General features: G+C 53.3%; 2 protein-coding genes across 2 annotated transcripts; both read left to right on the top strand.

Annotated features, from left to right (window-relative positions):
- Positions 1–4575: 4575 nt before the first annotated feature.
- On the top strand, positions 4576–7586 carry LOC129395860 (protein FAM90A15-like). The gene is made up of 4 exons (XM_055107285.1): positions 4576–4698; positions 5193–5392; positions 5851–5959; positions 6624–7586. The coding sequence occupies exons 1-4, from the start codon at positions 4576–4578 to the stop codon at positions 7584–7586; spliced, it is 1395 nt and encodes a 464-aa protein (XP_054963260.1).
- A 4649-nt stretch (positions 7587–12235) lies between these two features.
- On the top strand, positions 12236–15246 carry LOC129395862 (protein FAM90A15-like). The gene is made up of 4 exons (XM_055107287.1): positions 12236–12358; positions 12853–13052; positions 13511–13619; positions 14284–15246. The coding sequence occupies exons 1-4, from the start codon at positions 12236–12238 to the stop codon at positions 15244–15246; spliced, it is 1395 nt and encodes a 464-aa protein (XP_054963262.1).
- The last annotated feature ends 2071 nt before the right edge of the window (positions 15247–17317 follow it).

The following is a 17317-nucleotide window of genomic DNA, read 5'->3' as shown; positions in this document are numbered from 1 at the left end:
AGCAGAGAGCAGACTCTGTGCGGTGACTCCGAAGCTCCCCGGCTGTGGCGCTTCTGTGGATGTGGGAGTCCAGGCCAGGCAGGGAGCAGATGCAGGGGCTCTGCCTCATTGAATTCTGGTGAGGGACGTTGTAGTTCGCGTGGTTCTCCGGAAACGCGCCAGGAAAAGCTTCCGTGCCAGAGATTCGTTGCCTCAGAAACTGCGTGACGCGCAGGAGTCAGACTTCCGCTGGGACGTCAATAGGAAACTGGGGAATTACTGTGTATTTGCTCTCTAGATGACTGAATAAGGGAAAAGTTAGGGAACCCTGAGAGGTGCAGCCCTTCCGCTGTGCCCCGCCCTGAGAGCAGTGTTTCGGACGCTGGGAAGCGTGCTGTGCAGAGCGCTCTCGGGGTCTTTCCTCAGCCTCGAAAACTGGGCTGTGGAATGCCTTTGTACATGTGTGTGTTTAATTGGTTTTGAAGTGAATAAAATTCTCAAAAAGATGACATATTGTCTTTTGACTCTCATTCCGTGTTTGTGTTTAACTGATTTTCCGAGTGAAGGGGTGGCCTGCCCCTCCACACCTGTGGCTGTTTCTAGTCGGGTGGGATGAGAGACGGAGAGAAGAAATAAGACACAGAGACAAAGTATAGGGAGACAACAGTGGGTCCAGGGGACCGGCACTCAGCTCACCAAGGACCTGCACCGGCACCGGCCTCTGAGTTCCCTCAGTTTTTATTGATTATGATTTTCATTATTTCAGCAAAAAGGAATGTGGTAGGAGAGCAGGGTGATAATAAGGAGAAGGTCAACAAAAACAAACAAACAAACAAACAAACAAACAAAATACACACACGTGAGCCAAAGAATCTATATCATTACTAAGTTCAAGGGAAGGTACTATGCCTGGACGTGCACGTAGGCCAGATTTATGTTTCTCTCCACCCAAACATCTCAGCGGAGTAAAGAATAACAAGGCAGCATTACTGCCAACACGTCTCGCCTCCCGCCACAGGGCAGCTTTTCTCCGAGCTCAGAGTTGAACAAATGTACGATCGGGCTTTACACCGAGACATTCAGTTCCCAGGGGCAAGCAGGAGACAGTGGCCTTCCTGCATCTCAACTGCAAGAGGCTTTCCTCTTTGACTAATCCACCTCAGCACAGACCCATTACGGGTGTCAGGCTGGGGGACAGTCAGGTCTTTCCCATCCCACGAGGCCATATTTCAGACTGTCACATGGGGAGAAACCTTGGACAATACCCTGCTTTCAAGGGCAGAGGTCCCTGTGGCTTTCCACGGTGCATTGTGCCCCTGGTTTATTGAGACTAGAGAATGGCAATGACTTTTACCAAGTATACTGCTCGTAAACATTTGGTTAACAAGGCACGCCCTGCACAGCCCTAGATCCCTTAAGCCTCGATGTTATACAACACAGGTTTTTGTGAGCTCCAAGTTGGGTCAAAGGGGCCGCGGCAAAGCTACAAATGATCAACATCTCAGCAAAGCAATTGTTTAAAGTACAGGTCTTTTTCAAAATGGAGTCTCTTATGTCTTCCCCTTCTACATAGACACAGTGACAGTCTGATCTCCCTTTCTTTACCCTACATCCAAGGGCTTGAACATTTCTTGACTTGTTGGCAATCCAAATCGTTATGTCTCCGAAACAGAGTTGACTGAGGGGACCGCAGGGCTGGGCAGGACCTTTGACTTCGTATACAACCACAGGAGCAAGAAAACCTCAGCCCCACTCTACCAACACGCACCTAGTAAAATTCCGCCAACCGAATCTCACCCACGCTAACACGTGGGGAGCGTTGCTTGCACCACGAGTCCCCATTTGGCTCAACCGCCGATGCCAAGTGTGTGGTTCCAGTTGCGACGGCCCCCCGTGAAGTGGCTTCCGGATGTGCGAATGAACCAGGCAGAGTTTCACTGGCCAAATAGACCCCAGCAAAGCTGAAGTCAACTCCCACATTTGGGATGTACTTCAGAGGTAAAACATTCATCCCGTCTTCTTTCCGGATGTCTGACACCGTGGTTCTCCCCCTGATCCTAAGAGTAGCTGAGGTAGAGACTCACTGAAAGATCTAGGCAGGGAGATCCCATCATGCACAGGCTCTCTCCATTCTCTGACCTGGGAACAACTCTGAGCAGGATTCCACATCTAGGGGGCCTCGGAACTGAGCGGGATTTTCTGAGACACACCAAATGGCTGCTCCCTTTCCGCCGCTGTTGAGGGTCGTTATCTGGATTATCCAGATCACCTAGAAAGTATCCGTATCCAGAATCAATAAGATCAACTCTCTGCTCCTCTGACAGCAGAAGGAGCAGGACCATAAGGAACCAAAGAGCGTGGAAGGAAACGATGTGACAGGAAAGCTCAGAGAACGGCCACAGGGGGTCGTCAGCAGGCCTTCCAACCTGAATCATGAATAATTAATGAAGCGCAAATCAAAGGGGACTCGAGTTTCAGCAGGAGCAATTCATCCAACGGGAGATCGCCGGAGGGCCAACACGATTGAGAGACTGGGAGCCGGGTGCAGTGTCAAAGGGGACGCGACTGGTTCCAAAGCTCAAGAACACCATGGGGTCACTTGGGCTACGTGAGAAAATGCCCCAGTGTGCTGGTTCATCATTCCGACTCCTGCCTGTCTCTTCCCGTCCAAGGAACATGGACCCTAAGTCGTGCAGCTGCAGATGACCATGGGCAGAATTAGGGGCCGTGGCACAAAAGTTCACCGACACGGGAGTTCCACAGAAGGTGCGGTGGATCTTCGCAAATCCAGAGACATGGCAATGGGACCCAGGGAATTAGAGCCTCACAGGCGTCCGGGAGACTTTTCAGGCATAATGCCTGGAGTCGCAAGACAAGCTGAAAAAGGAGCCAGGCACTGAAGGACAAAGCGTTGTTGACTTTCCTCATCTGTGTTTCCCAGTGCGGTCCAATTCACGGTGGTTTCCAAGCGCCTCCTGGAGGAGAAAACACATGAGGGTGCGGTCAGGGTTCTCTGCTGACAGACTTACCTTGGGGAAGAAAGAGAAGCTCTGAAGATGGATCATGGCCGTGACTGCACGTCAAGGAGAATCTCCTTGATGACACTGAGGCCCACGTCGAGATAGACTAAATGTGGTCCAATTAAAAGGTGTCTATTTTACCACATTTTTTAAAACAAAACAAAACAAAACAAAACAAAAAGATGGAAAAGAAGACAGGGGTACAGGCACCAGTGTTACATGTCTGACGGGGAGCATCTATTCTTCAAAGCTTGCAGCTGTACACGTAGGTTTTAGAATGTCTGTCAGCAGTGGACATGATCTTAGAGTGGGCTGTGCAGATAGACCTTTCCAGGTCACGTAATTGGATTAAGTTAATTGCAATGAAGGTACAGGTAACTGATTAGGTTAGGGTACGTTCCACGTCAGGTGACCAGAGACAGTATAAAAGGCAGCCTGGAAAGCAGAGGTCCCTCTCCGCCCCTTCCTCCGTCGTCCTGGATGCTGCATCGCTTCCAGCGGGGCTGCTCCAGCACCTGCCCATCTCAGCGCCAGCCGGGGAAAGCAAGTAGACGTGTAATTTCAGGTTAGTTTCACTGAACTATTGTTTTTTTCACGCAATCCCTGAGGGGTGTGGGGGTGGGGGGAAGAGACACAGGAGGCCGAAAGAAACCGATCACACTGGGGCTTGCTGGTGGGGAAGGATGTGTTCTCGTTACTAGTAATTCTTGCAACAGAAAACGAGAAAACATATCCGTCTCCACGTGTGGGATAAGACCAAGATGGGAATGCGAAATAAATGTACTGCAGCATGCTGAATTGGTGGGTAAATGGAAAAAGGACTTTGGAAAAAAGGGTGGTTTGCCCTTCAGCCGTGTAAGACGTCGATACGATGTGGCACTTGTTCCCCGTTTGTTCAGATGAATTCGTGTGGTATGCGTAAAATACCAGAAAAAATAAATAAGCAAAGAGGGGCTGGAGCTAAAGCCAAAAGGTAGAACAGGAAAGACCATCACCTGCTAGTGTGGTAGAGAGGAAGGTAACTTCTCTCTATGAATTTGTGCTTGGAAGTTGCCTAATGAAATGGCCAGAGTAGCGATTCAAGTTGTCACAGGAAGCATCCCATATCCCTGACTTCAAACAGACCTGCCAAAGGGTGGCGCAAGCCATGCCCTGTGTCTTCGATCATTCTGTCCGTCAAGGGAGATAGAATCACCGTGTCTTCTACCGGAGTGAATCGTGAGAGACCTAAGTCCAGTCTCCAGAATCAGTTGCTTGTTTGGGGTTGAAAGCTCAACTCCCCATACCTAGGCCACGGGCCCTGTGGCAGGTGCGGTTTACTCTTGGACTAGGTAGTCATGGCAGAGGAACACACAGTATCCGAGGATGCACACAGCACATTGTGTTCTACAGATTTGACCGACTGGTGGTGAGGTCTCCTCATGACCACACCGGCAGGGAGTTAGCAGGTGGCTTCCTGTGGGTGTGTGAATATCCAATGTGCTTAACCATCGACATGTGTGTGTTTGTGTGTGTTTCAGGTGACCCAACAGTCAACCCCTGAAAAAGGCGGTCACAAAACCCCCAGGCGACGAAGATGATGGCACGTCGGGACCCCAAATCTTGGGCCGAGAGACTGGTGAGAGCCCAGACCCTCCAGAAGCAGCGGAGGGCCCCAGTTGGGCCAAGGGCTCCCCCGCCCAGTGAAGAAGATCCCAGGGTAAGTCTAGCCCTGGATCTCTTGGGTATCGGGGTGGGGGTGGGGACGGGGGGAGGGGGTGTCACACGGTCCTCAGAGACTGGGTTGGATTCCAAAGAGCTCTGTCACCACCACCCAGGTTGCTTTTCCCATCCAAGGTGGGCGTGGCTTGGGACCTTCTCCCCGGCCCGATAGGTCCCTTGAGAGACTCTTGGGGGCAACCTCCCTTTCTACTTAGAGTCCTGTGTAGCCACGTTTGGCTGTGTTGTTGACTTCGGGTTCACCGTCGTGCCCCTTGGAACCTTGAGTCCTTCCTTTCAGAGTTCCTCCGTCACGTGGGCTTTGGGAGGGAACATCGTATCCGAACTCTCCCAGCACTTAACGGCCCCCATGCCGGTGTCCCCTCTTTGGAATCCTTATTCAGCTCTGAATTCACAATCCGTCCCAATGTGGACGTGGGATCGCTGCCTGTGGCTTCAGCTCACTCACCGACATCACTTCCTTTCCACCCACAGCTCAAGTGCAAAAACTGCGGGGCCTTTGGCCACACGGCCAGAAGTACCAGGTGCCCCATGAAGTGCTGGAAGGCAGCCCTGGTTCCAGAGACCTTGGGGAAAAAGGAAGGGAAGGAAAACCTGAAACCATGGAAGCCCCAGGTTGAAGCCAACCCGGGGCCCTTGAACAAGGATAAGGGAGAGAAGGAAGAGAGACCAAGGTGAGCAGTGGGAGGGGTTTTCACCACTCTTAGGGTACTGCCTCCTAAGGACATGGTGTCTCTGCACCTGCACACCGTGTGCCTTTCCGTCTCCGGGCCAGGGAAGGAACGCTGCAGAGAAATAGGCCGGAGCTCCGTGTCCTCCGGGGTTCCACACCCAGGAGCTCCTTTGGCTCTGGGAGATTCAGGGACGGGGAGAGGCGGGGGCGCTTCGTGCACGTTCCCCACGACAGGGGGAAAAGCGATGGAATCCAAATCACAGTCCTTAGTTGGGAAGCCTAGAGGGCCACCTGGGGGACGGGAAGGTTGGCACGTGAGGGAAGGTGCAGAGGCGGAAAGGGCACCAGATGTCCATTTCTGTATCACAAAACACGGAACGGGGCTGGGCCCCACACAGGGTTCTCCCTGTCTCCTGGGGAAAACCAGGGGGCACGGCCTGACCTTTTTCTGTTCTGCAGGCAACAAGACCCGCAGAGGAAGGCTCTCCTCCACATATTTTCTGGGAAACCTCCAGAGAAGCCGCTGCCGAATCGAAAAGGATCCACGGAATCTTCTGATTATCTGAGGGTGAGTGTCACCCCGGGCCCCTGGTCCTTTTCTCCTCTAGGTCACCCTGGTTGATTTCCTTTCAGCTTCCCGTCTGCGGGAGGAAATCGGGGAACCCCTCTTTCTTGCCTTCTTGGGGTCAGGGACTCCACGATCCTTCCAGGTCAATTTGATTCCAGGCCAAGGCATCTGAAGATGCCGTATTTCCTGTTGCTTTCTTTCTGTCCAATTATGGCAAGCCTGCCAACAACATATTCCTAGCGGCATGAGGAAATTAGTCCCTCAGAGGCCCCAAACGTGGAGAAGGCTAAACCCAGGAACATGCATGTGTTCAGAGAAGACGTCCTGAGTACCCTTGAGCCACCAACCTGCCTTCGGAAGGGCATCAGTCCGTTCCACTTCATGGAAGGCTGAGTGGAGGCGCTTTGATCCAGTTAATGCCCAAGACGCGATCTTTTGAACAATGGTGTGCTTAGATCAGCTACACATAGCTCGAGAGCGCATCTTTCATGTGTCTTGTCCTGATCAGCACTCAGGTGGAGGGTCTGTCCCTACTTCCAAGGACCGCCTGTCGATACTGTACTAAGAATTTCATGGCGTGTGCACCTTGTCTTTGGATGTGCTTGATTTTCACGTTGGCTCCATGCGGAGGAACTTCTAACCTGTGTTGTTTCCTCTCTTTCAGGTTGCAAGCGGGCCAATGCCGGGCCACACAACCAGTAAGAGGCCGCGCCTGGGCCCTGTCCTCGCTGATCGCTCAGCTACCGAAAGGTCTGACAGGGGCTCCGTCTTGGCTTCGCCGTCTCCCCTCAGAAAAGCCAGTCTGAGCTCCTCCTCAAGTCTTGGACCAAAGGAAAGACAGACAGGGGCTGCGGCCGACATCCCTCAGCCTGCAGTCAGGCAGCAGGGCCCCGAGCCTCTCCTCGTGGTGAAGCCGACACACAGCAGCCCTGAGGGTGGCTGCCGAGAAGTTCCCCAGGCTGCCTCCAAAACCCACGGCCTGCTCCAGGCCATCAGACCCCAGGCACAAGACAAACGTCCTGCGGTGACCTCACAGCCCTGCCCGCCAGCCGCCACACACAGCTTGGGCCTAGGCTCCAATCTCAGCTTCGGGCCAGGAGCCAAGAGACCTGCCCAGGCTCGGATTCAGGCTTGCCTGAACTTCCCCAAGAAACCGAGACTGGGTCCCTTCCAGATCCCCGAAAGCGCCATCCAGGGAGGTGAGCTGGGGGCCCCGGAGAATCTCCAACCTCCGCCAGCCGCAACCGAACTTGGACCAAGTACGTCGCCCCAGATGGGCAGGAGGACACCCGCCCAGGTGCCCAGCGTCGACCGGCAGCCTCCGCACAGCAGACCTTGCCTGCCTACTGCCCAGGCCTGCACCATGTCCCATCACCCAGCGGCCAGCCATGATGGGGCCCAGCCTCTCAGAGTGCTCTTCCGGAGACTGGAAAACGGACGCTGGAGCTCCAGCCTCCTGGCGGCCCCCTCATTTCACTCTCCTGAGAAGCCGGGAGCCTTCCTCGCTCAGAGCCCTCATGTGTCAGAGAAGTCTGAGGGTCCCCGTGTTCGTGTCCCACCGAGCGTCCTCTATGAGGACCTTCAGGTTTCCTCCTCCTCAGAGGACAGCGATTCTGACCTGGAGTGAGACTGCAGGTGGCAGGGGCTCCTTGGCCTCCAGCTCCCGTGACTTGGAGGGGACTGTGGGACTGAGGAGTGCAGAGCAGAGAGCAGACTCTGTGCGGTGACTCCGAAGCTCCCCGGCTGTGGCGCTTCTGTGGATGTGGGAGTCCAGGCCAGGCAGGGAGCAGATGCAGGGGCTCTGCCTCATTGAATTCTGGTGAGGGACGTTGTAGTTCGCGTGGTTCTCCGGAAACGCGCCAGGAAAAGCTTCCGTGCCAGAGATTCGTTGCCTCAGAAACTGCGTGACGCGCAGGAGTCAGACTTCCGCTGGGACGTCAATAGGAAACTGGGGAATTACTGTGTATTTGCTCTCTAGATGACTGAATAAGGGAAAAGTTAGGGAACCCTGAGAGGTGCAGCCCTTCCGCTGTGCCCCGCCCTGAGAGCAGTGTTTCGGACGCTGGGAAGCGTGCTGTGCAGAGCGCTCTCGGGGTCTTTCCTCAGCCTCGAAAACTGGGCTGTGGAATGCCTTTGTACATGTGTGTGTTTAATTGGTTTTGAAGTGAATAAAATTCTCAAAAAGATGACATATTGTCTTTTGACTCTCATTCCGTGTTTGTGTTTAACTGATTTTCCGAGTGAAGGGGTGGCCTGCCCCTCCACACCTGTGGCTGTTTCTAGTCGGGTGGGATGAGAGACGGAGAGAAGAAATAAGACACAGAGACAAAGTATAGGGAGACAACAGTGGGTCCAGGGGACCGGCACTCAGCTCACCAAGGACCTGCACCGGCACCGGCCTCTGAGTTCCCTCAGTTTTTATTGATTATGATTTTCATTATTTCAGCAAAAAGGAATGTGGTAGGAGAGCAGGGTGATAATAAGGAGAAGGTCAACAAAAACAAACAAACAAACAAACAAACAAACAAAAACACACACGTGAGCCAAAGAATCTATATCATTACTAAGTTCAAGGGAAGGTACTATGCCTGGACGTGCACGTAGGCCAGATTTATGTTTCTCTCCACCCAAACATCTCAGCGGAGTAAAGAATAACAAGGCAGCATTACTGCCAACACGTCTCGCCTCCCGCCACAGGGCAGCTTTTCTCCGAGCTCAGAGTTGAACAAATGTACGATCGGGCTTTACACCGAGACATTCAGTTCCCAGGGGCAAGCAGGAGACAGTGGCCTTCCTGCATCTCAACTGCAAGAGGCTTTCCTCTTTGACTAATCCACCTCAGCACAGACCCATTACGGGTGTCAGGCTGGGGGACAGTCAGGTCTTTCCCATCCCACGAGGCCATATTTCAGACTGTCACATGGGGAGAAACCTTGGACAATACCCTGCTTTCAAGGGCAGAGGTCCCTGTGGCTTTCCACGGTGCATTGTGCCCCTGGTTTATTGAGACTAGAGAATGGCAATGACTTTTACCAAGTATACTGCTCGTAAACATTTGGTTAACAAGGCACGCCCTGCACAGCCCTAGATCCCTTAAGCCTCGATGTTATACAACACAGGTTTTTGTGAGCTCCAAGTTGGGTCAAAGGGGCCGCGGCAAAGCTACAAATGATCAACATCTCAGCAAAGCAATTGTTTAAAGTACAGGTCTTTTTCAAAATGGAGTCTCTTATGTCTTCCCCTTCTACATAGACACAGTGACAGTCTGATCTCCCTTTCTTTACCCTACATCCAAGGGCTTGAACATTTCTTGACTTGTTGGCAATCCAAATCGTTATGTCTCCGAAACAGAGTTGACTGAGGGGACCGCAGGGCTGGGCAGGACCTTTGACTTCGTATACAACCACAGGAGCAAGAAAACCTCAGCCCCACTCTACCAACACGCACCTAGTAAAATTCCGCCAACCGAATCTCACCCACGCTAACACGTGGGGAGCGTTGCTTGCACCACGAGTCCCCATTTGGCTCAACCGCCGATGCCAAGTGTGTGGTTCCAGTTGCGACGGCCCCCCGTGAAGTGGCTTCCGGATGTGCGAATGAACCAGGCAGAGTTTCACTGGCCAAATAGACCCCAGCAAAGCTGAAGTCAACTCCCACATTTGGGATGTACTTCAGAGGTAAAACATTCATCCCGTCTTCTTTCCGGATGTCTGACACCGTGGTTCTCCCCCTGATCCTAAGAGTAGCTGAGGTAGAGACTCACTGAAAGATCTAGGCAGGGAGATCCCATCATGCACAGGCTCTCTCCATTCTCTGACCTGGGAACAACTCTGAGCAGGATTCCACATCTAGGGGGCCTCGGAACTGAGCGGGATTTTCTGAGACACACCAAATGGCTGCTCCCTTTCCGCCGCTGTTGAGGGTCGTTATCTGGATTATCCAGATCACCTAGAAAGTATCCGTATCCAGAATCAATAAGATCAACTCTCTGCTCCTCTGACAGCAGAAGGAGCAGGACCATAAGGAACCAAAGAGCGTGGAAGGAAACGATGTGACAGGAAAGCTCAGAGAACGGCCACAGGGGGTCGTCAGCAGGCCTTCCAACCTGAATCATGAATAATTAATGAAGCGCAAATCAAAGGGGACTCGAGTTTCAGCAGGAGCAATTCATCCAACGGGAGATCGCCGGAGGGCCAACACGATTGAGAGACTGGGAGCCGGGTGCAGTGTCAAAGGGGACGCGACTGGTTCCAAAGCTCAAGAACACCATGGGGTCACTTGGGCTACGTGAGAAAATGCCCCAGTGTGCTGGTTCATCATTCCGACTCCTGCCTGTCTCTTCCCGTCCAAGGAACATGGACCCTAAGTCGTGCAGCTGCAGATGACCATGGGCAGAATTAGGGGCCGTGGCACAAAAGTTCACCGACACGGGAGTTCCACAGAAGGTGCGGTGGATCTTCGCAAATCCAGAGACATGGCAATGGGACCCAGGGAATTAGAGCCTCACAGGCGTCCGGGAGACTTTTCAGGCATAATGCCTGGAGTCGCAAGACAAGCTGAAAAAGGAGCCAGGCACTGAAGGACAAAGCGTTGTTGACTTTCCTCATCTGTGTTTCCCAGTGCGGTCCAATTCACGGTGGTTTCCAAGCGCCTCCTGGAGGAGAAAACACATGAGGGTGCGGTCAGGGTTCTCTGCTGACAGACTTACCTTGGGGAAGAAAGAGAAGCTCTGAAGATGGATCATGGCCGTGACTGCACGTCAAGGAGAATCTCCTTGATGACACTGAGGCCCACGTCGAGATAGACTAAATGTGGTCCAATTAAAAGGTGTCTATTTTACCACATTTTTTAAAACAAAACAAAACAAAACAAAACAAAAAGATGGAAAAGAAGACAGGGGTACAGGCACCAGTGTTACATGTCTGACGGGGAGCATCTATTCTTCAAAGCTTGCAGCTGTACACGTAGGTTTTAGAATGTCTGTCAGCAGTGGACATGATCTTAGAGTGGGCTGTGCAGATAGACCTTTCCAGGTCACGTAATTGGATTAAGTTAATTGCAATGAAGGTACAGGTAACTGATTAGGTTAGGGTACGTTCCACGTCAGGTGACCAGAGACAGCATAAAAGGCAGCCTGGAAAGCAGAGGTCCCTCTCCGCCCCTTCCTCCGTCGTCCTGGATGCTGCATCGCTTCCAGCGGGGCTGCTCCAGCACCTGCCCATCTCAGCGCCAGCCGGGGAAAGCAAGTAGACGTGTAATTTCAGGTTAGTTTCACTGAACTATTGTTTTTTTCACGCAATCCCTGAGGGGTGTGGGGGTGGGGGGAAGAGACACAGGAGGCCGAAAGAAACCGATCACACTGGGGCTTGCTGGTGGGTTAGGATGTGTTCTCGTTACTAGTAATTCTTGCAACAGAAAACGAGAAAACATATCCGTCTCCACGTGTGGGATAAGACCAAGATGGGAATGCGAAAAGAAATGTACTGCAGCATGCTGAATTGGTGGGTAAATGGAAAAAGGACTTTGGAAAAAAGGGTGGTTTGCCCTTCAGCCGTGTAAGACGTCGATACGATGTGGCACTTGTTCCCCGTTTGTTCAGATGAATTCGTGTGGTATGCGTAAAATACCAGAAAAAATAAATAAGCAAAGAGGGGCTGGAGCTAAAGCCAAAAGGTAGAACAGGAAAGACCATCACCTGCTAGTGTGGTAGAGAGGAAGGTAACTTCTCTCTATGAATTTGTGCTTGGAAGTTGCCTAATGAAATGGCCAGAGTAGCGATTCAAGTTGTCACAGGAAGCATCCCATATCCCTGACTTCAAACAGACCTGCCAAAGGGTGGCGCAAGCCATGCCCTGTGTCTTCGATCATTCTGTCCGTCAAGGGAGATAGAATCACCGTGTCTTCTACCGGAGTGAATCGTGAGAGACCTAAGTCCAGTCTCCAGAATCAGTTGCTTGTTTGGGGTTGAAAGCTCAACTCCCCATACCTAGGCCACGGGCCCTGTGGCAGGTGCGGTTTACTCTTGGACTAGGTAGTCATGGCAGAGGAACACACAGTATCCGAGGATGCACACAGCACATTGTGTTCTACAGATTTGACCGACTGGTGGTGAGGTCTCCTCATGACCACACCGGCAGGGAGTTAGCAGGTGGCTTCCTGTGGGTGTGTGAATATCCAATGTGCTTAACCATCGACATGTGTGTGTTTGTGTGTGTTTCAGGTGACCCAACAGTCAACCCCTGAAAAAGGCGGTCACAAAACCCCCAGGCGACGAAGATGATGGCACGTCGGGACCCCAAATCTTGGGCCGAGAGACTGGTGAGAGCCCAGACCCTCCAGAAGCAGCGGAGGGCCCCAGTTGGGCCAAGGGCTCCCCCGCCCAGTGAAGAAGATCCCAGGGTAAGTCTAGCCCTGGATCTCTTGGGTATCGGGGTGGGGGTGGGGACGGGGGGAGGGGGTGTCACACGGTCCTCAGAGACTGGGTTGGATTCCAAAGAGCTCTGTCACCACCACCCAGGTTGCTTTTCCCATCCAAGGTGGGCGTGGCTTGGGACCTTCTCCCCGGCCCGATAGGTCCCTTGAGAGACTCTTGGGGGCAACCTCCCTTTCTACTTAGAGTCCTGTGTAGCCACGTTTGGCTGTGTTGTTGACTTCGGGTTCACCGTCGTGCCCCTTGGAACCTTGAGTCCTTCCTTTCAGAGTTCCTCCGTCACGTGGGCTTTGGGAGGGAACATCGTATCCGAACTCTCCCAGCACTTAACGGCCCCCATGCCGGTGTCCCCTCTTTGGAATCCTTATTCAGCTCTGAATTCACAATCCGTCCCAATGTGGACGTGGGATCGCTGCCTGTGGCTTCAGCTCACTCACCGACATCACTTCCTTTCCACCCACAGCTCAAGTGCAAAAACTGCGGGGCCTTTGGCCACACGGCCAGAAGTACCAGGTGCCCCATGAAGTGCTGGAAGGCAGCCCTGGTTCCAGAGACCTTGGGGAAAAAGGAAGGGAAGGAAAACCTGAAACCATGGAAGCCCCAGGTTGAAGCCAACCCGGGGCCCTTGAACAAGGATAAGGGAGAGAAGGAAGAGAGACCAAGGTGAGCAGTGGGAGGGGTTTTCACCACTCTTAGGGTACTGCCTCCTAAGGACATGGTGTCTCTGCACCTGCACACCGTGTGCCTTTCCGTCTCCGGGCCAGGGAAGGAACGCTGCAGAGAAATAGGCCGGAGCTCCGTGTCCTCCGGGGTTCCACACCCAGGAGCTCCTTTGGCTCTGGGAGATTCAGGGACGGGGAGAGGCGGGGGCGCTTCGTGCAGGTTCCCCACGACAGGGGGAAAAGCGATGGAATCCAAATCACAGTCCTTAGTTGGGAAGCCTAGAGGGCCACCTGGGGGACGGGAAGGTTGGCACGTGAGGGAAGGTGCAGAGGCGGAAAGGGCACCAGATGTCCATTTCTGTATCACAAAACACGGAACGGGGCTGGGCCCCACACAGGGTTCTCCCTGTCTCCTGGGGAAAACCAGGGGGCACGGCCTGACCTTTTTCTGTTCTGCAGGCAACAAGACCCGCAGAGGAAGGCTCTCCTCCACATATTTTCTGGGAAACCTCCAGAGAAGCCGCTGCCGAATCGAAAAGGATCCACGGAATCTTCTGATTATCTGAGGGTGAGTGTCACCCCGGGCCCCTGGTCCTTTTCTCCTCTAGGTCACCCTGGTTGATTTCCTTTCAGCTTCCCGTCTGCGGGAGGAAATCGGGGAACCCCTCTTTCTTGCCTTCTTGGGGTCAGGGACTCCACGATCCTTCCAGGTCAATTTGATTCCAGGCCAAGGCATCTGAAGATGCCGTATTTCCTGTTGCTTTCTTTCTGTCCAATTATGGCAAGCCTGCCAACAACATATTCCTAGCGGCATGAGGAAATTAGTCCCTCAGAGGCCCCAAACGTGGAGAAGGCTAAACCCAGGAACATGCATGTGTTCAGAGAAGACGTCCTGAGTACCCTTGAGCCACCAACCTGCCTTCGGAAGGGCATCAGTCCGTTCCACTTCATGGAAGGCTGAGTGGAGGCGCTTTGATCCAGTTAATGCCCAAGACGCGATCTTTTGAACAATGGTGTGCTTAGATCAGCTACACATAGCTCGAGAGCGCATCTTTCATGTGTCTTGTCCTGATCAGCACTCAGGTGGAGGGTCTGTCCCTACTTCCAAGGACCGCCTGTCGATACTGTACTAAGAATTTCATGGCGTGTGCACCTTGTCTTTGGATGTGCTTGATTTTCACGTTGGCTCCATGCGGAGGAACTTCTAACCTGTGTTGTTTCCTCTCTTTCAGGTTGCAAGCGGGCCAATGCCGGGCCACACAACCAGTAAGAGGCCGCGCCTGGGCCCTGTCCTCGCTGATCGCTCAGCTACCGAAAGGTCTGACAGGGGCTCCGTCTTGGCTTCGCCGTCTCCCCTCAGAAAAGCCAGTCTGAGCTCCTCCTCAAGTCTTGGACCAAAGGAAAGACAGACAGGGGCTGCGGCCGACATCCCTCAGCCTGCAGTCAGGCAGCAGGGCCCCGAGCCTCTCCTCGTGGTGAAGCCGACACACAGCAGCCCTGAGGGTGGCTGCCGAGAAGTTCCCCAGGCTGCCTCCAAAACCCACGGCCTGCTCCAGGCCATCAGACCCCAGGCACAAGACAAACGTCCTGCGGTGACCTCACAGCCCTGCCCGCCAGCCGCCACACACAGCTTGGGCCTAGGCTCCAATCTCAGCTTCGGGCCAGGAGCCAAGAGACCTGCCCAGGCTCGGATTCAGGCTTGCCTGAACTTCCCCAAGAAACCGAGACTGGGTCCCTTCCAGATCCCCGAAAGCGCCATCCAGGGAGGTGAGCTGGGGGCCCCGGAGAATCTCCAACCTCCGCCAGCCGCAACCGAACTTGGACCAAGTACGTCGCCCCAGATGGGCAGGAGGACACCCGCCCAGGTGCCCAGCGTCGACCGGCAGCCTCCGCACAGCAGACCTTGCCTGCCTACTGCCCAGGCCTGCACCATGTCCCATCACCCAGCGGCCAGCCATGATGGGGCCCAGCCTCTCAGAGTGCTCTTCCGGAGACTGGAAAACGGACGCTGGAGCTCCAGCCTCCTGGCGGCCCCCTCATTTCACTCTCCTGAGAAGCCGGGAGCCTTCCTCGCTCAGAGCCCTCATGTGTCAGAGAAGTCTGAGGGTCCCCGTGTTCGTGTCCCACCGAGCGTCCTCTATGAGGACCTTCAGGTTTCCTCCTCCTCAGAGGACAGCGATTCTGACCTGGAGTGAGACTGCAGGTGGCAGGGGCTCCTTGGCCTCCAGCTCCCGTGACTTGGAGGGGACTGTGGGACTGAGGAGTGCAGAGCAGAGAGCAGACTCTGTGCGGTGACTCCGAAGCTCCCCGGCTGTGGCGCTTCTGTGGATGTGGGAGTCCAGGCCAGGCAGGGAGCAGATGCAGGGGCTCTGCCTCATTGAATTCTGGTGAGGGACGTTGTAGTTCGCGTGGTTCTCCGGAAACGCGCCAGGAAAAGCTTCCGTGCCAGAGATTCGTTGCCTCAGAAACTGCGTGACGCGCAGGAGTCAGACTTCCGCTGGGACGTCAATAGGAAACTGGGGAATTACTGTGTATTTGCTCTCTAGATGACTGAATAAGGGAAAAGTTAGGGAACCCTGAGAGGTGCAGCCCTTCCGCTGTGTCCCGCCCTGAGAGCAGTGTTTCGGACGCTGGGAAGCGTGCTGTGCAGAGCGCTCTCGGGGTCTTTCCTCAGCCTCGAAAACTGGGCTGTGGAATGCCTTTGTACATGTGTGTGTTTAATTGGTTTTGAAGTGAATAAAATTCTCAAAAAGATGACATATTGTCTTTTGACTCTCATTCCGTGTTTGTGTTTAACTGATTTTCCGAGTGAAGGGGTGGCCTGCCCCTCCACACCTGTGGCTGTTTCTAGTCGGGTGGGATGAGAGACGGAGAGAAGAAATAAGACACAGAGACAAAGTATAGGGAGACAACAGTGGGTCCAGGGGACCGGCACTCAGCTCACCAAGGACCTGCACCGGCACCGGCCTCTGAGTTCCCTCAGTTTTTATTGATTATGATTTTCATTATTTCAGCAAAAAGGAATGTGGTAGGAGAGCAGGGTGATAATAAGGAGAAGGTCAACAAAAACAAACAAACAAACAAACAAACAAACAAAAACACACACGTGAGCCAAAGAATCTATATCATTACTAAGTTCAAGGGAAGGTACTATGCCTGGACGTGCACGTAGGCCAGATTTATGTTTCTCTCCACCCAAACATCTCAGCGGAGTAAAGAATAACAAGGCAGCATTACTGCCAACACGTCTCGCCTCCCGCCACAGGGCAGCTTTTCTCCGAGCTCAGAGTTGAACAAATGTACGATCGGGCTTTACACCGAGACATTCAGTTCCCAGGGGCAAGCAGGAGACAGTGGCCTTCCTGCATCTCAACTGCAAGAGGCTTTCCTCTTTGACTAATCCACCTCAGCACAGACCCATTACGGGTGTCAGGCTGGGGGACAGTCAGGTCTTTCCCATCCCACGAGGCCATATTTCAGACTGTCACATGGGGAGAAACCTTGGACAATACCCTGCTTTCAAGGGCAGAGGTCCCTGTGGCTTTCCACGGTGCATTGTGCCCCTGGTTTATTGAGACTAGAGAATGGCAATGACTTTTACCAAGTATACTGCTCGTAAACATTTGGTTAACAAGGCACGCCCTGCACAGCCCTAGATCCCTTAAGCCTCGATGTTATACAACACAGGTTTTTGTGAGCTCCAAGTTGGGTCAAAGGGGCCGCGGCAAAGCTACAAATGATCAACATCTCAGCAAAGCAATTGTTTAAAGTACAGGTCTTTTTCAAAATGGAGTCTCTTATGTCTTCCCCTTCTACATAGACACAGTGACAGTCTGATCTCCCTTTCTTTACCCTACATCCAAGGGCTTGAACATTTCTTGACTTGTTGGCAATCCAAATCGTTATGTCTCCGAAACAGAGTTGACTGAGGGGACCGCAGGGCTGGGCAGGACCTTTGACTTCGTATACAACCACAGGAGCAAGAAAACCTCAGCCCCACTCTACCAACACGCACCTAGTAAAATTCCGCCAACCGAATCTCACCCACGCTAACACGTGGGGAGCGTTGCTTGCACCACGAGTCCCCATTTGGCTCAACCGCCGATGCCAAGTGTGTGGTTCCAGTTGCGACGGCCCCCCGTGAAGTGGCTTCCGGATGTGCGAATGAACCAGGCAGAGTTTCACTGGCCAAATAGACCCCAGCAAAGCTGAAGTCAACTCCCACATTTGGGATGTACTTCAGAGGTAAAACATTCATCCCGTCTT

This window comes from Pan paniscus, chromosome 7 (assembly GCF_029289425.2).
Source record: "Pan paniscus chromosome 7, NHGRI_mPanPan1-v2.0_pri, whole genome shotgun sequence".
NCBI lineage: Eukaryota > Metazoa > Chordata > Mammalia > Primates > Hominidae > Pan > Pan paniscus.
The sequence above is the reverse complement of the archived record's forward strand: the minus strand, read 5'-3'. Positions and strand labels throughout refer to the sequence as shown.